Consider the following 19247-nt stretch of genomic DNA (forward strand, 5'->3'; position numbering starts at 1 on the left):
AAAATAAAAGTCAATTTATATAAAAATTAATATTTTATAATTAACGGATTAAAGTAACGACTTAGATTTCATGAATCTAATTCGATAATTATTTGTTTATATTATACAAATCTGACTCGATAATTATTTATTAGATAATTTCATCTTGAACAATTGAAGCCACGCAGAAAAAAGACAAGCCCACTCCTGCCCAGATTTCGTATCTTCAATTATTTCGTTCGCATTATTCTCGGTCGAATCCAACGGTACTTATTGCTAGAATAAAAAATCGTGAAAGTATAAGAAGATTACTACTAATATTTAATGCGATAATATAATGGATTGCGGAATAATTAAACCTCAGCAATGAAGTAATCATCACCCCTAATTCTTAAGTCATCATGTGCCCATCAACAAAGTAAAAGGAGATGAATATCATAATTAATTACTCCCTCCGTCCTTTTTTATCTGTCCATTTTGGAAAAAAAAACACATATCAAGGAATAATTGATTGTATAAACTTTTTCATTAAATACCTCTAATTAATATCTTGAAAATGGTGGAATACCCCTACTTTATGTCTTGAAAACATGAATTCAACCAAGTTTTAAATAAGTCAAGCCTTGAAAATTGAAATTATGGAGATATATTTGAAAAACTATCATTAAATTAGTTTTGAAAGTATAAATGGACAGATAAATAGGGACAAATTTTTACTTCCAAAGTGGACAGATAAATAGGGACGGAGGGAGTAATAATTTTATTTCGGTCTTTCTAATGTGTGCCCAAGGGCACATAATAAGCATAAACTCTCGTGAAAATGGCTTCATTTGATTGGTGGACTTGATGTAAATGCAGGAGGGCCATTAACATTTATTATCAATCTACCAATCAAAATCTAGTATTTTCATGGGAGTTAGTGACTATTGTGTGCTCATTGACACACCATAAAAAATTCGATTTTATTTTATAAATAATTATACAAAAAATCACATGATAATTAATCTCCCAATAGGATGCTATTTCGAGGAACTAGAGCCTCCCGAGTAACGAATCAGCAGCAACCGTCTTGGAACGCGGTGTTTTGTGTTTGTACCAAAATACCCCTTTGTTTCCATTTAATGATGTAGATGCCATTTTGTATATCCTATCCTGTGGACCGAACCGTCGCTTGTATTCTCAGTTTCCAGCATGGTAAATTGCGTAAGCATGATAAAGTTCATCGGTATCTTTTCGTTTCTTTTTAGTTGTCCAATTCTAAATTTCAACAGTTAAATTGATCAAATTATAACTGGATTTTATGTATATTAAATTATTAAAAAATATTTAAAAATCCTATCATCATATATGTACTTGTTTTAAAATGTAATTTTCAACTTTTCAAAACAATGAAAGAATTGTCCGTAATTGATCAAAAATTGATCAATTTGACTATTTAAATTAATAGTGGACAACTAAAAAGGAACGAACGGTGTAATAGAACAAGGTTTAGTGAAATCAAAATAAACTATTCCAATATCCCATTTTAGCCGATAAGTTTTATAAATATGCTAAGATGTAAATAATGACTATTTTATGTAGGACGAAGTCTTAATTTTTATATTAAACTAACATATGGAACCTACACTCCTATTTAATATAAAATTTATACAAAAGTTGTCGAATCCAATTCATTAGATATTGATTGTTCTAATATATTTTGGAGTAATAATATATTTAGAAAATAATATGTATTTTTTTATTTTCTCTAAATTCAAGTTTTCAACAAAGTGTTTCCTACAAATTATGATATTATAATAACATGTTAACACAATATCTAAATATAGTAGATATATTTGAAGTGGTGGTATCTTGTTATCTATCAAACTCAAAGATAAAGTGGTGGAGATTAAACGATATGGTGATAGACTTATGTATATTAGATTAGTTGTTGGGGTAGTTGTTGGGATGGTTATTTGTGTATATGCGCCTCAGGTGAAGTTGGGGGATAGTGAGTCTACGATTTTTTGGGGTTGTTTGGATGATTTGGTTCGAAGTATTCCTCAAGACCAATTTATATTTGTTGGTGGTGATTTTAATAGTCACATTGGTGCAAGAGTGGATGGATATCAAGGTATTCATGGCGGGTTTGGTTATAGTGTTAGAAATGACAATGGTTCGGCACTTTTGGAATTTGCGACAGCACATGATTTAGTGATTGTTAACTCTTGTTTTCGCAAGCGTGATGATAATCTAATTACTTTTAGGAGTGGAGGTCGTGCTACTCAGATTGATTATCTTCTTATTCGTAGTAGAGATTTCAGATTTCGTTCAGATTGTCAAGTTTTTCCAAAAGAAGCTTGTGCTTCGCAACATCGTCTTTTAGCCATGGATTTATCTTTGGCTAGTCCGCTAGTGGAGGGATTGAGCGTTGCTACACCAAGAATTCTTTGGCGAAATTTAACAGGATCGAAAGTAGCAGAATTTAAAGACATGCTTGAGGGTTGTTTTAGGTTGGTAGATGATGTAGACCAAATGTGGACAACTATGGCTAACTCAATTAGGAGTGCAACAAAGAGGGTGTTGGGAGTGTCATCAGGAAAGGTTAGTGCTTATAAAGAGTCGTGGTGGTGAAATGAGGATTTACAAGCCAAAGTGCACTAAAGAGGGGGTGTTTTTTGGAACTAATGTCATGTCCCGAAGGGCCCGAGCGGCATATAAAGAGGGAGTTATTTAAAATTGCAAGAAGGATGGCTAAACAGACAGTCGCAGAGGCAAAATTTAAGGCGTATCAAGACATGTATAGGCGTCTAAGTACTAAGGAGGGGGTAAATGAAATTTTTAAACTTGCAAAAGCACGTAATAAGAGACGTCAGGATATTGGTTTGGTTCGTTATATTAAGGATGAGGGTGATCGTGTTTTACTTCATGATTTGGATATTACAGCGAGATGGGGTAGGTATTTTTCTGAGTTATTTAACGCGGCACGAGGAAGGGATATTGTTTCTGAAAATAAGATTGTACATGTTCCAAACAATGATGTGGATATGGGTCAAGATATTACTGTGGCAGAGGTTCGCGCAGCTTTATGCATGATGGGTAAAGGTAAGGCAGTTGGGCTGTATGAGATTCCGATTGAGGTATGGAAGTGTTTGGCACAACAGGGGGTAAGATGGTTGACGGCTCTTTTTAATGTGATCTTCCGAACATCCAAGATGCCGAGTGAGTGGCGGTTGAGTGTTGTGGTACCCATCTACAAGAATAAAGGTGATGCTCAAAGTTGTAGTAATTATTGTGGTATTAAGTTGCTTAGTCATACAATGAAACTCTGGGAGCGAGTTATTGAGTGCAGGGTTCGAAGAATTGTTACCATTTCAGCGAATCAATTTGGTTTTATGCCTGGGAGGTCAACAACTGAGGCGATTTATCTCATTCGTTGCCTTATGGAGAAATATCGAGAGCGTCGTAAGGATCTTCATATGGTATTTATAGATCTTGAAAAGGCTTATGATAGTGTACCACGGGCCGTTCTTTGGAGATGTTTAGCAGCGCGAGGGGTTCCGTCGATGTATATTCGAACCATACAAGATATGTATTCAGCAGTGGAGACTTGTGTTTGGACACCCGTTGGAGATATTCAGTATTTCCCAGTGGAAGTAGGACTTCATCAAGGTTCAGTGTTAAGCCCGTTGCTTTTTATAATTGTTTTGGATGTGATTACCTGTGACATTCAAGCGCCTGTGCCTTCGTGTATGCTTTTTGCTGATGATATTGTATTAATAGCTGAGTCTCGGTATGAGGTTAATGTAAAGCTGGAACAATGGCGTGCATCACTGGAGGGTTATGGGTTGCGTTTGAGCCGTTCTAAGACTGAGTACCTTTGCACCAATTTCAGCGAGGAGATTCACGAGGAAGGTGTATCTGTATGTATTGCGGAGTCTCATGTACCAAAAGTTAATACCTTTAAATACTTGGGTTCTATTATTCAGAGTAATGGTGATATTTATGCGGATGTGACGCATCGTATTTCGATAGGAAGGTTTCGATGGAGGGCTGCTACTGGTGTCTTGTGTGATAAAAGTGTACCGTATAAGTTGAAAGGTAAATTCTATCGAGTAGCGATCAGACCGTCAATGCTATATGGTTCTGAGTGCTGGCCATTAAGAAAAGCTCAGGAGCGTAGGCTAGAGACAGCGGAAATGCTTATGTTGCGTTGGATGTGTGGTAAAACCATGACAGATCATATACCAAATGTTATTTTTCGACGCCTTTTATGTGTGGAGGCTATCTCTAAGAAAATAAGGGAGGGGCGTTTACGTTGGTATGAACATGTTCGACGAAAATGTAACTCGGCCACAGTTAGAAGAGTTGAACATATATCGGTTCGGGGTAAGGTAAAGAGAGGTCGGCCCCGTCGGACGTGGGCTGATCAATTAAGTTTAGATATGGGAGCCCTAAATCTCACGGGTGATATGACAGTAGATAGAAATGATTGGAGAAGACGTATTAGAGTAGTTGAGACTCGGTCTCGTGGCGTTCAGAGGTTTTGATTGTCATGACATTATGCTTTCAGAACAGGTTCAAATTATTGATGGACATAGGAATTAAAGACAAAGAGGTTTTGAGTGTTATTGCTATATATTGTGACGAAGAGGTTCAGCTCTTTCATTGACAGACGAATTAGAGGTAAAGGTGAGTCCCATGTGTTTGCAACCATGGGCTCAGGTACTATTTACATATGTATCACACCATACTTTGTCTTGCACTAAGCTGGGGGTCTGCACGAAAACAGCCTCCGTATTCTTTAGAGTAGGGGTATGGTCTGCGTACATTTTACCCTCCCCAGACCCTGCTCTAAGCGGGATATACTGGGTTTGTTTGGTTTGGTTATTTAAAGTGTTGAATTCTTAATAATGGATAGACTAAATTTAATTTAATATATGAATTTTAATATAATTTTTTAAATTTCCATTTTAAGCAAATTTTACTCCATTGACTTTGAATGCTTGATGACTTGAAACAAGAGGAACTTACAATATTCCTGGTTTTGAAACCAGTCAATGTAGCTGCAACCAAACCACTGACTCTGCCGTGCCAGGCTCCTGTCGGTCCGAATATCCCTCAGTGGCAAAACCGTAAATAAACCAAATACCAGGGCCACACTATTTCCCAAAGACCATATATCAAGAAACACAAAACAGCACATCTAGAGTTTACCATTTGAACACAAGACATTTTTACACACACACAACATCATTGAGTGTGTATCTCTCTCACCTGCACATCAAAAACTTCTAAAGATTCAAACTTTAGGCCAGCCCTTCACTTAAAAAGGTATGTGTTTGTAGGAAAACATGTTTTTTTTTGAGTTAAAGTAGTGATCTTTAATCAAATTTCCTATTTTTTTTTCTTATTTTTGGTGAAATTTTGTGGTTTTGTGTGTTTATTGATATGGGTTTGTTGTAACTAGGAAGATTTGTGTTCTTGATTGGTTTTGTTGATTTGGGTGTTGATTTGAGTCCCTTTTGGTGCTTGATTTTGATATAATCATGAGCAATTGAATAAATAAAACAAAATGAGAATTTTTTATTTTTTTTGGGATTGTAGAGGTTTTGATTTGGTTATTTGTTAAGTTTTGTGGTTAGATGTGGTTATCATTCATGAATTGGGTTTCTACTTTTGTACTTTTAAGATGCTTTATTTTTTCCATTTTTGGATATTATGTTAGTCTCTCTGTTGTTTTAAAATTTGCCAAATTAGGATTGTTTCAAATGGGCTCATGTCTCTCAGTGCGTGTGATAAGCTGAAATTGAAATTTGTACCTCAACGGCTCAACTTAGTCTTTGGCTACCATTCTTTGCTTTATATGGGTACCTACTTAATCGATTGTTATGAACTGTCAAGTAGTTGTGTTCTGTTAATTTGTTCCGATTCTCGTATGCAAAACATAGGGGTAACCCTTGGATGAACAAACAGTCTTTACCTTGATTTTAAATGGTTGGGTGTTGATTATCATTATATCTATTTGTATAATTATACTGATGATTATATTGAAGGATAGCAGTGCTCCTTAGTTTGAGTTCCAATTTTAAGTCTTGTCTAGAAATTATGGATAATGGCCCGTTTTCTTTTTAAAGGAAGTTGTGATATGTTGAAGAATCAAGTATTATGCTCTTGTGATTACTGCTAATAATTAAAAAAACTAAATTGTCTAGCTTTAATTTTGTTCGTTCTCCTTTCGTTTTGTGTGTCCTATGCTGTTTTTTAAATAGAAGATGTACTAATTATGTCTTCTTAATGCAGGCTACACTTTGTTTTACAGTTCGATTCTTTCTTCTTTGGAGGTGGCAACGAATCTAAAACTTTTTCTGCAAAGATAATCATGTTTCTGCTTTCATATGTCACAATGATATCTCAATTAGTTGTGAACCAAGACGTTTATTGACGACATCTTTACTGTCGGGCAGTTGTAAAATCTTTTGAAATTTTCCGAAGAAGATATTATAGTTTTTCAGTCTAGTAATTTGGTATTTTTTAAATGCAAACATTCCATGGAAGTCAGAGTTCTGGAACTACCCAGAGGCTGTATTACCAACCAATGCAGCAGGTGGAACCATATTGGATACAGAATAAAAAAGCCTCCTCAGATAATAGCAGTCAAGAGACAGCACATTCATCTCCTCACGATGAACAGTTCTTTACCCTGGACTCATCTCCAGCTGATTATGTCACCTATGATTCACCTTCTGTTGCAAGCATCTCTTCTAATCGAAGTCCTTTCTCTTCCCAATATTCTCAGTCATACCGGTCAGATCAACATCAATCTCCTGAAAATACATATGGGTCACCAGTGAGTGGCTCTTCCATGATTGATGATGGGAATGCACTGAAGCATATTTTGAAGGAACTAGAAAGTAAATTGCTAGGGCCTGAATCTGAAGCTGATGATGTTTGCAGTTACTCCTTCAACAGTGCTACCCCTGAAGTTACCTCTTTGACAAAGTATGATAGATTGTTGCAAATGGTTCCAAGCTTGGATGTCAAACAAGTGCTTGTTGCCTGTGCTGAAGCAATAGCAGATGGTGATGTATCAAGTGTTGCTCCGCTAATTAATGTTTTGGAACGGATGGTTTCAGTTACCGGGGATCCTATGCAACGGCTGGGTGCATACATGATGGAAGGGATTAAAGCACGAATGTTATCCTCTGGGAGCATAATTTACAAAAAGCTGAAATGCAATGAGCCCACAAGCTCTGAACTAATGTCTTACATGGGTGTCATCTACCAAATTGTTCCGTTCTACAAATTCGCATACATGTCTTCCAATGTTATCATCAAAGAAGCCGTGGAATATGAGCCTGTAATCCATATTATTGATTTTCAAATAGCCCAAGGCAGCCAGTGGGTTTCCCTCATTCAGGCTCTCTCATCACGGCCTGGAGGGCCCCCAATTGTCCGTGTCACAGGTGTTGATGATTCCAATTCAGCTTATGCTCGAGGTGGGGGACTTCAACTGGTTGGGGAGAGGTTAACAAAAGTTGCAGAATCATGTGGGGTTCCATTTGAATTCCACGGTGCAGCCATCAATGGTTCAGAGGTCAAGCGTGAAAATCTCAGGATTCGACAAGGTGAGGCATTAGTTGTGAACTTCCCATATGTGTTGCACCATATGCCAGATGAAAGTGTAAGTACCGCAAATCATCGCGACCGCCTATTAAGATTAATCAAGAGTTTGTCCCCCAAGGTGGTGACCCTTGTTGAACAAGAATCTAATACCAACACTTCTCCCTTCTTACTTCGGTTTAGAGAGACCCTTGACTATTACACAGCCATGTTTGAAGCAATTGACGCATCTCGCTCTAGAGATGACCGGCAGAGGATAAGTGCAGAAGAACATTGTGTAGCACGAGACATCGTCAACATGATAGCATGCGAAGGTGAAGAGAGAGTGGAAAGGCATGAACTATTTGGTAAGTGGAGCTCGAGACTTCGAATGGCTGGATATACACAATGTCAGCTAAGTCACACTGTGGGGGGTGTCGTACAAGATATGTTGAAGGAGTATAGTGGGTATTTTAGGCTTGAACACCGTGATGGGGCGTTGTATCTTCGATGGAAGAACCGAGATTTGGTCACTTGTTCCGCATGGAGGTGAAAATGCTAATGTTAGTGTCTGCTATGTAGCTTCTGTAAATTTTGTGGTGAGGACTTAAACTTAATGCAATGATAAAAAGTGTTATGTGGAGGGTGGAGTTGCAGCTTGTTAGTCATAAAATCTTGTTATCTTGTAGCACTAAAGATATGAAATAGACTAATTTCAGTTTTCTATCATCATTCTGAATGCTGTATGATTAAAATTTTTCATATTTGCGATTGATCATTGTTTTAAAAACTTGGACCTTGTTACTGATTATTGAGATGAGATTAAGTTTTGACCTGTAACTGTTTACACAGAGGCTACAGATAGCTTTGTGGGCATCAGTGCATCACAATATCCTACGCCTTCCGTCTCAAAATAGTTGTCACTTTTGTACCGTTCAAATTGACTAAAGTTTGACTGAAATTTATTAATATTTTATCAATTGACAAAATAAAAAAAAATATGTCACCGGAAATAACTTTTAATCTACTTTAAGATGCAATTTTCAGTTTTTTAAAATGATGAGTGATTGACTTATAATTTTTGATCAAAATTTAGTCAATTTGACCAACAAAAATAGAAATGTGACAACTATTTTGGGACGGAGTGAGTATAACAAAGAGACAACTCCCATTATATCATTTTGCCAATTATTAAGTATTTGTTACATGAAAAAAAATAAAAATATCCAGTTGGGATTTGATTTAAATAAACCGAAAGATGCCCAATTAGGAGTTGCTATGTCATTATATCCTTTTCGCTATATTTCGGGAACGGGGGTGGTGACGGGGCTGTGGAGTTTGCTTCATAATTTCATCTTAGTGCATCTTCAACGAGAGTGCTAATTACGTTTGCTTAAAATGACAAATCATCAAAAATATTATTTTTTTCCCTCTATTTTCATTTTTGTCAATTTTTACATAAAAATTTGTTCCAATGGTTGGCACCTAAAATTGCTCCAACAAGTATAAGTATAATAAGATAGGAAACTATATATCTTTATGATGGTATATACATTTTTTTTATTTTAAAAAGGTACCAGAAATGGCAACTTTACTTGACACTCCTCACACTCCAATGGAGAGCCAACAAGAGTGTCATGCCACATCATATCAAATTACACTTTAGCACTCTTCCTGGCACCCCACTGTTGCTCTCAGAGACCTCAAAATTTGTCTCCAAATTCTTTTCTCAAATGACGTGGCAGACATACAATGAATTTTAGTTGGATGATTTATGTGCATACAGGGAGTCGCGTAACCAATCACACATTACCCCATAGATTTGGAAACAAATTTTGGGTACTTACCATTTTCCTTTTTCTATTTGTCCGTCACATTTTGTTTCGATTTGTCAAAATATTTTTCTTAAATTTTAAACAAATATAAAAATTTTAAAATAATCTGATCCGATTTCTCAAACAATATATATTATTGGAACTAGATATAGTGTGTGTATTATTGGAACTATATATATATATATATATATATATATATATATATATATATATATATATATATATATATATATATATATTTATAATATCTATTCTGAAATCCAATCAAACCATTTATATGTTATAATCTAAATTGATGGCAATAGTTATAAATTTTATTGGCATTAATTATCTTAAATGAGTGCTAACCGGAGTCGATGTTTAGAATATGATATCAACTGGTTGTTTATATTTTACTTAAAAAAAAACTGGTTGTTTATATTTAATGATTTAATAAAAAAACTTGTGAAAAATTAAATTAAAGAATATAATACTTTTAAAATAAATAAAAAGAGAAGAATTTTTTTTTTAACTCTTTATTCGAGAAAGAAATTAGGGAGTGAAATTGATTTCAGATCTAGGACAGGTTTAACAGAAGGGGTGGAAATTTCGGGTAACATCTTAACAGATCTTGTTTATGTCAACAATTGTGTCGATTTTGGGTTAAGTTAAAATCATTTAAAACTGAATAAAATTGAAAGTTGAAGTTTTTAGAAATAAAATTCTAATTCCAGGTCGTTTTAGATCAATCAGATGATTTCCGGATCATTTTCAAATTTTGTACTACTAAATCAAATTACAGATTGGATCGGGTTAGGAGTCATGTATGATATTTTCACTAAACTTTTAGAAACTCGGAAGCTCCTAGTGACTCATTATTCATCATTATTCATGACAACTTTTTGTTTCAGGTTGTTCATCGCAAATTTATATTCTAAAAATATTGAGAACCTGATCCGACTCAATTTTCGAACCCAATATTATATATTAAAAATATGATTTAATTTGGTATACGATATTAAGTAGATATTCCATTTTATATGGTACCATCCAAATACACTTTCCAGAAGGAAATTGAAGGAGACTATATCAAAATCCAAATCTAAATTTCATGGAGCAAAAGTTACTTGAATCTGATTCGAACCTGATCTAGGTAGGCACTTCAAATTATTTTAGAAATTTGAACTCTTTCTTTTTTTGAAACTAGAAATTTGAACTCTTTCTTGAATACTCAAAAATCTAAATTCCATAAAATATCGTTAGAGTATTAAAACCCGATTAGGACGTGATATAGGAACCATAATACATTCTCTCCCCTCTACAAAAATATCTATATAAGCCCATTAGTCACAATATTTTTTTCTTGCTCTACCATCTTTTCTCTGTTTTATCTCATAGCTTGAAAATCTTGATCATGGAAAATTATAATAACAACAATGATAACAATAACCATGACTATAGCCCATTACTTTCAACACCCTCTAATTCTCAAGATTATGACAATGTGGTCACTTCTTTAGGAAATCTTGATTTGGACAATGTGGCTTGGGATGATCAAGAAAGCTCTTTGAGAAGGTATGATCATGGTGGTCTTGATAATGCACAGTACTACTTGTTTTCTCCTCAGCTTCGACACGTAAATTGGAGCAATACTCATCAAGGGCCGCGAGTTCTTGATCACCAGAGCCAATGGGCTAGCCATGGTAACCAAGGTAAGATTTTCTTTTAATTTCTTAATGTGCCTGTGTATTCATGCACATTCCTGTTTTGGTTTTTTTGTTTTTCTTTTGTGTTCTCGAGTTTTTTTAAAGTTTCCGCTCAAAGAGTAGGATTTTGGTGTACTTCGTGTAGTTTCTGCTCGAAGAGTAGGCTTTTTCTCAACAATAAGTACAAGTATAAGGTCGTGTTCACTTGGATAGAATGGAACGATGAGAGAATGAAATTGAAAATTGTAAAGAAGTTTCATGAGGAAAGAAGAGAGTACGGGAGGGAAAAATAATGACTAAATATGTGCGAGTCTAAATTTTCTATCACGAAGATTGCAGGGAAACATGAAACACGTGGGTTAGATTTATAGTTCAAATAGTTGGAATGGAATGATTGAAGGAATGAGAACACAGCCTAACTGTCGAAGAATTTAAAGGGCTTGATACGTTTGGGAACTCGAAGTTATGTTGTTAAAATATAGTAGTAGATAAAATTTGAATCGCCTTTGCTTGTTCTGCAATTTCCATCTGTTGTATTTGCTGTTATGTTTTAAATTGAGGCTACTGAGCTGCCCTCTGTTGTACATGTATGTTGTTCATGTACTAAGTAGTGTATTGTTGGTTTGCAGGAAATCTGTATTCACATGTGCCTTCTGTGCTGAGAAATTCTTTTGACACAAGAAGATTTATAGATGATGAGAGAATGAGAATCAATCACTTTTATGGATACTCTGGGATGTACAATGTAGCTAATCAACATCCCGGAATATCTATGCCTTATGATGCAGCGCGTGCATATGAACCAAGCTACTCGGGTGGCTACACACTGAACCCGAATGGATATTATGGTCAAGGGCTTACTCAAACATGGAGCAACGGTCAGAATGGATATTATGATCGCGGGTTCACTAGAAAAAGGAGCAATGTTCTGCATGGGTACTGTAGGCAAGGGTCTACTGGAACAAGGAGCAATACTAATTTGATCAAAAGTATGGCATGTTTGGCCAATCCGCTGGAGATTGTATCAACGGCTATGACTAGGGAGGGCTCGTTGTGTTTGCAGAATCTTCTGTTGGAAGGCAATCAGGAGATTAAAACTACTATACTTGAGGGAGTTCTTGATCACATACACCAGCTACTAATGCATCAATATGGACACCACATGATTGACAAACTTGTAGAATCTTGCGGAGATTTTGAAATGCAGAAAATTTTGGAGAAGCTTGCTTCGGAACCTGACTTGCTAGTCAGAGCTGCATGTTGCAAGGAAGGGTGAGTACATGTTTATCAAAAACCTTCTTTATAATTAACACATTATATGTGGAGATAACTGATGATTAATGAACTTACTAACTTCTGAAACAGCTCAAGTTCGATTCAGAAACTTATTAAGCACCTCAAGAAATCCCCACATAGCTGGCTCTTGACATCAGCTCTGGCTCCTAAAGTTGTGGACCTTGCAACTAACAAAACAGCCAGACATGTTTTTCGCGAATGTCTTAACCTGCTTGGTTCTCAGGCAAACAAGGTAGTTATACTCGACAAGGAACATTTCTGTAATTTTTAATATGCTAATTTGTTTGTACCTGGTCTAATGAATGAACCTGATTTTTGTGTTTGGAACTCAGGGACTGTATGAAGAAGCAATCAAAAATTTCGATCTGTTAGCCAGAGATGAAGTAGGTTGCCTGGCCTTGAATGATTGCATCGATTTTGTAACTAACCACTTAGAAAGGAAAAGAATTCTACAGCTAGTCATAGATAATGCAATCTCCCTTGCATATGATCCTTATGGGTATTGATCAATTCTCGATTCTTGTTTTACATAAATATGCTTGAGAAATTAGTACTATAAAACGATGTCTCTTTCCTTCCAGGAACTTTATTGTGCAGAATGCAGTTCAGATTCCAGAATGTGGCCATCAAATCTGCAAAAAACTCAGGGGTCATTACATATATCTGTCCACGAAGAAATCTGGGAGTCACGTTGTGGAAAAATGCATGGAGGCGTGTAGTTCAGCAGTAATGCACGCCCTTGAAGAGATCCTGGAGAAGAAACAGGCGCTTGAACTTGCTCGCAATGAGTATGGAAACTACGTGATCCAAACAGCTTTACGTGCAACAAAGGTAATTCATCTTCTATTATTTCACACTACAGTTTCTATAGTATGATGAGGCTTACTAATGCTACTGGCAAATACCCTTTATTTTACAGAAGCCGGATTCTAATTTTCATCTTCGTAACTCCCTTCTAAAGGCCCTCCTAGCAGGCGTGGAGAGTCTTCAAGAAACGAAAGCAGGCAAAAAACTGGCTAGCAGGATACTTGATGACTGTATTGGATGTAAATGATCCGGCTTGAAGCGAACCCTGAAATGTTGCAGAAGTTCTGTCATCTTGATTTGTTTAGGCTTATGAAATCAGGTCATGTGTTTTCTGAATATTGAAGTACCATCCTTTGTTTCACAATGTAACCATTGTTGAGGTTCTTACACTTGATTGATTATGTACTTGCATGCTCATACTAGTTGTAATACTTGCAATAAGTTATAAATAACAATTTTGACAATATGCAGCCAAGTGCAAGTTTTATTAGCATCTTTGCAGACTTGCAGTCATGTTTATATTTCTTAAATTTGTTAACATAAAACCTTTGACAGAGACAAGATATATATTTTTCTTGGTGGGAAATAGGAAGGAAGATCACAACAGACAAGAATAAATAATTTAACTTCAGAAAGATTGAATTGTTTTTTTATATCAATTTACCAAATTTTTTTTCACAGACAAACGTTAGATTCTTGTTTTATATTAGTAAAAAGTTAAAATCTGATTACAACCAATCAAGTTCACGTTATCCCTACAAGTTTTCAAAAATTAGAAACTGTACATAGCAGCTTTCATAGCTCAGTTGGTTAGAGCACCCGTTTAGTAAGCGGGAGGTCTTGAGTTCAACTCTCAATGAAAGCATTTTTATGTTTTTGTCCGAGGCTTCAACAAATTCTCCATTTTCAGGAGTGGCTAGTGGCTACTACAATAGATAATCTCACAACCTTTTCGACACTTTTACAAAACCCTTTCATGACTCCTGACTCCTGACACTATAAATATCTCATAATTAGTTTTGACACTTTTACAAAACCATGTTCTGAGTCACGACACTATAAATATTTTGTAATCGAAACCAACATAAATAACAATAATCATTATATACAAACTCGACGGTGTTTCCTAAAACTGAACTTCCAAACCAGCAAAGAGGCAGTACGGTGACTGCAAACCTGAATGACTTGGGGAAGATAGAAGGGCTATGATAATAGCGAGCCACACTGATCCTTCTGCTTTTCCAAGATGGTCCGTGTTGTCTCTTTTACTACCTGTCCGCTCACATAATGTTTTCTACATACGGGCATGTACACATCAGCACCAGCAATAAGCTCTGTTTTCGTTTCCCCTGTCTTTCTTAATGTGAATAAAGCACGTTTATCGCAAAGCTCACACCGCGCATTTAACTTGGTCACAGAGTCGGCAATAGGAATTATATCAAGTAAAGAACCAAATCTCCTCCTGCCAACATGTGCAAGTGAGGGACAGAGATGACATAACTTATACAAGATATATGCTGTGATGATCACCGAATGACAAAGTTACAACAGGTCTTCTCTAGCTATCCAGAAAAAAAAGAGAAGACGAGATAGTATAAAAATCTTTACTACCTGAGATAGTCACCATCTAGGCCAGCAACTATCACAGTCTTCCCATCATAGTCAGCAACTTCACTGCAAAAATCATAAAGGTCTCCAAAAAACTGAGCTTCATCAATTCCAATCACCTCTAGCTGTCACAAAAAGAAGAAAATACTTAACAGCACTATATATGACCTTTTTCTACCGGAAGTAATGAAGCTCGTGTCGTGGAATACTCAAGGCATGAAGATAATACATTTTTCCACAGATTAGCATGATTACTGCCATAGAACCAATTGTGTCTGATCCTCTTGTATAAATCCAAGTGGAAAACAAATTACTATATATAAGCACAGAACCCATACACGGCATGTCGGTACAAAATTTTGAATTGTTAACAGTCAATACTGAAATACCTTGTCATAAACATCTGGGCCAATCCTCTGTTTGAATGAAGATAGATGTGATAATGGCCAGCATGGAAACTTCTCCCCGTCGTGTGTCACTATGGACTCCAGGCCGTATCTTGTATCTTTGTCTGATTTTATTATTGCTACTCGTCTGCAGAGTCAATACAATAAAATACTACAATTTAGTAATCATTTAAATATTCATTTATGTAGCATTTCTATTCATTTAATTAACATTTTTAATATACGACGAGTCGAGGATATGTCCCAATGGTGACTAAAAGACTGCAATTGACATATACTTGTACTGTGAATAGGATGCAACTATCCAAAACACAATTCTGACCACGTTTTTTATAAGTAATATGACCATACACGTTACGAAGGTAAGTGCCTACTATGTATACTGAACATAATATAGTATTAAACTCTATGTTACCCGGACTCTCCATTTTTGTGCCTATACCCGTGTCCACCGGACATGACATGGGTGTGGGTATGGGATCTGAGTCGGATCCTTCTTATTACAACCGGACACTTCACCTTGTAACATACCAGGTCAAAATGAAAACTTAGGCCTTGTTTCAACTTGTTTATAGAGATCAAGATCCATGAATGACTTGTTTCTATGTTGTTCTATTGATTTTATGCTTCAATTTTCAGTTTGTGTGATTTATGTGCAATAGACACTATTTTTATGAATGTATAATAAATCAGTCTATATAAAGTTTTACTTGCGTGGAACTTAAGTGCCAAGTCCCCGTACCCGAGTCTAATTCCGGATCCATGTCCACGAATCCTAATTATCCTAAAACTACGAATCTGACTCTTGGATCTGTACCCGTGTCAGATACCCATACCCGTGTCCGGGTAACTTAGATTAAACTTGACAGAAATCAAGTAGAAAAGCAAGGTGGTCTACAAATGTAAGAGTATCTCAATAAAAGGTTCTTTAATTACATGTAACAAGGAGAAAGCTACATAGGTTCATATACGTAATTGGAATGGCGATACTTAAGGATTTTAACCTACATTATGGACCTTAACTTAAATTACATGTGTAAATCAATTTGATCTAGTTTGCTATGAAAGTGGCATACTAATGTAAGCTTCTAGCAAAAGGTTCCAAATGCAGCTATCAACAACATATTCCATGACACAAATCATCAAATTAACAACTATTTAAGAAACAGACCGCTTCACAATAAGGACTATAATACTGCATGCTTTACAAGCACGCATACTGCAAACACACACACACACACACACACACACATTTAAATATTTAAGGTCAAGTGTCTTCTTAAATTCTGCACATCACAGACTTTCAATATCTAAAAAACAACCCAACCCAATTAACGGCAAAAAAGACAATCCAGAATCAAAACTTCTATAAGAAAATACTCTCCTGTGTCATTCAATTAAAAAAATAGTTCAAACAGCATAAAAATTTGACAGTTGCAATGTGCATTTCTTAATTACTAAAAACTAGCACCATCTCTACTTGCCACTGAACCTCAACAGAATTGCTTTCTAAAGGAATATCAAATAAACTTTTTAACATTCGGGGTTGGCCTAGTTGCAACGGCTATCCCCAACTAACAAATTCATGACTCTAAATCCTTACACTCATCCCTCGTATACTCAACATTGAATAATACACAATGTACCAAAACTTAACATTCTTTATTGCCCCATATCAGTATCACCATATTCAACTAAAAAACCCACAAACACATAAATGAAAACAAGAAAACACAAACTCAACAAGCTTTCCTCTCTGTAAATTCGCAAGGAAGTTTCAATACATCAAAAAATACACAATGTAAAAAAAAAAAAAACACTTTTTTGCCCCTTATCAGTTATCATCACATCCAACACAGAAACCCAAGAAACACAACATTTCAACAAAAAAGCTCAAAAATAAATGAAAATCAACAAGCTCTTAAAGCCTAACCTTCCATCAAGACTCTCAGCCCGGACTCGACGCAGCAGAGTAGTAGTCTTCCCAGCAAACATAGGCCCCAGAATCACATGAATCTCCCCAGAGGGTCCCTTAAAACCCTCTTTATTCAAAGAAAAACCATTACTTGAGCTTGAATTATGGCAAAACAAGGGCTTTTCATGTAAAAAGCTAGGGCTCAAGGGAGCGGAAAAACTGGGGAAATTGAGCATCAAAGGGAGGGAAATTGGGGGAAAAGATGATCTGGGGTTGGAGAGAATGGGGGAGAGAGTGGAGAGAGATGGAGAGAGGAGAGATTTCATTCTTGAAAGTGTGGGATTTAGCATCAAGATTGAGGGGGCATTCACTGTTTTTAGGGTTTTGTGTTGTGGGTTTTGAATTGAGTTGTACCCAGTGTTTTAAGCATAAATACTTGAATATGCGTTTAACATGGAGGGAAATTTGTACTTGCATATAATAATTCGTAAAATAATTTATATATTTTCATAACATAAACAAATTTTAATATTATTCGGCTTTTATATTTCAAAAAAAAATTTATTATTCGGCTTTTGTATAATGATTTATGACTATAGCGTATTATATTGTACATTTTTGTATATTTCAAAATTGTGATCAATATACCACAATAAGGACAAAATTATGAATTTAAAAGTTAAAAATATTCAAATGCGAGAAATATATTCAATTATTTATTAATACCATAAGTGAAAAAGTCTAAAAGTTTAAATTTAACAAAGTGAGATTAGATTAATTTGATTGATATTTAATCCAAACTATGAACTATAATAAATAATTAATTTATAAGTTGTGCAATTCATGAGTGACTTATAATATTTGTTATTTTAATATATATACTAGTCTTAAACTCGTGCTACGAGTGTATAGCTTTAAATTATACTCCCTCCGTCCCAGTTTATGTGCACTGGTTTGATTTTCATGGAGATTAAGAAAAAGATAGTAAATGTAGTTGAAAAGTGGGTAAAGTGGTGGGACCCATCAATATATAATAATAGATTTGAGATAGTGAAGGAAAGTAGTGGGTGTAATAGTGTTTATTTAATAAAAAGAGAGTATAAAATATAGAGATAGTGGGTTTAATAGTGAAAAGTAGTGTTCAAAAAATAGTAAGTGTTATAGGTTCATTCTTTTTGGGACGTCCCAAAAAAGAAATGAGGTCACATAAAATGGGACGGAGGGAGTAATTTGTAAAAAATACACAGATGTACTGTCTGGTTCATCTATATCTAATTAAATCAAATATTCTTCGTCAAATAAACAATAAGAATTTGGTTTGTTCGTCGAGTCTTCGTCTTGTAAGTACTTCTTCATTAAATGGAATCTTCTGATAAAATAAAGTATAGAAACTTTATATCTTCTGAACTCCTGGACGTGCCACAAAAGATTATTTGTGCACTGAGGCTTGAACATATTAATGAATTTCTTTCAGTGGTGTGCAGCAGCATCCTGGAATTTATCTGACATATAATTCCCATGAATCATTTGACGTTCTTCGTACGGATTCCGATGACTTGCTATTTACTTGAGCTTTCTTATCTGAGTTGAGTTGTACCTCTTTAAATACAAATAGGCTGAACATATGCCTTTCATAGACCAACCATGGTTGTTAGGTGATGCAAATCCTTTCATTACCTCTTCCCTAGAACCATTACAGGGCAAAACAGTTGCAAATCTAATGTGTCTTGACTCGAAGGAATGGGATGTAGAGGTGATTCGTGATGTTTTGAATGAGAGAGACCAGGCACTCGTGCTAGCAATTCATATTGCAGCTTCGAGCTGTGATGACAAGTTGTTCTGGAACTTATAGGAGTCAGGGAATTATTCTGTAAAATCAGCTTATAAATTGCTTTAAGCTCAGAGAGGTAGTTGGTATGATGAGAACAGGGATGAAGTCTGGCAGTTGTTATGGCGTATTAAAGCTCCGCATAAAGCTTTAAATTTGGTGTGGAGAGCTTTGTCTGCGTGTCTCCCTACTCTAGTTCAACTTCAGATTAAAAGAGTACCAGTTAATTCTACCTGCCCTGTGTGTCATCTGGCAGAGGAATCAATTCTTCATAGTCTGCTTACCTGCCAGTATGCTCAACAAAGT

General features: G+C 35.6%; 4 protein-coding genes and 1 non-coding gene across 5 annotated transcripts; 4 read left to right on the forward strand and 1 right to left on the reverse strand.

Moving 5' to 3' along the window:
- The first annotated feature begins 1890 nt into the window (after positions 1 to 1890).
- Positions 1891 to 2592, forward strand: LOC108207063 (uncharacterized). The gene has a single exon (XM_017377528.1). The coding sequence runs from the start codon at positions 1891 to 1893 to the stop codon at positions 2590 to 2592; it is 702 nt and encodes a 233-aa protein (XP_017233017.1).
- A 2570-nt stretch (positions 2593 to 5162) lies between these two features.
- On the forward strand, positions 5163 to 8292 carry LOC108209910 (scarecrow-like protein 13). The gene is made up of 2 exons (XM_017381119.2): positions 5163 to 5292; positions 6262 to 8292. The coding sequence occupies exon 2, from the start codon at positions 6497 to 6499 to the stop codon at positions 8111 to 8113; it is 1617 nt and encodes a 538-aa protein (XP_017236608.1). The 5' UTR covers positions 5163 to 5292; positions 6262 to 6496; the 3' UTR covers positions 8114 to 8292.
- A 2496-nt stretch (positions 8293 to 10788) lies between these two features.
- Positions 10789 to 13430, forward strand: LOC108207064 (pumilio homolog 11). Its single transcript, XM_017377529.1, has 6 exons — positions 10789 to 11086; positions 11710 to 12352; positions 12446 to 12608; positions 12709 to 12875; positions 12958 to 13207; positions 13296 to 13430. The coding sequence occupies exons 1-6, from the start codon at positions 10789 to 10791 to the stop codon at positions 13428 to 13430; spliced, it is 1656 nt and encodes a 551-aa protein (XP_017233018.1).
- Positions 13431 to 13974: 544 nt separating this feature from the next.
- On the forward strand, positions 13975 to 14048 carry TRNAT-AGU (transfer RNA threonine (anticodon AGU)). The gene has a single exon. It is a non-coding gene; the product is annotated as a tRNA-Thr (tRNA).
- Positions 14049 to 14070: 22 nt separating this feature from the next.
- On the reverse strand, positions 14071 to 17542 carry LOC108206451 (thymidine kinase a). Its single transcript, XM_017376754.2, has 4 exons — positions 17132 to 17542; positions 15181 to 15325; positions 14795 to 14916; positions 14071 to 14645 (listed from the first exon to the last, which is right to left on the reverse strand). The coding sequence occupies exons 1-4, from the start codon at positions 17461 to 17463 to the stop codon at positions 14387 to 14389; spliced, it is 858 nt and encodes a 285-aa protein (XP_017232243.1). The 5' UTR covers positions 17464 to 17542; the 3' UTR covers positions 14071 to 14386.
- Between the last annotated feature and the right edge of the window lie 1705 nt (positions 17543 to 19247).

This window comes from Daucus carota, chromosome 2, assembly GCF_001625215.2.
Source record: "Daucus carota subsp. sativus chromosome 2, DH1 v3.0, whole genome shotgun sequence".
Lineage (NCBI taxonomy): Eukaryota > Viridiplantae > Streptophyta > Magnoliopsida > Apiales > Apiaceae > Daucus > Daucus carota.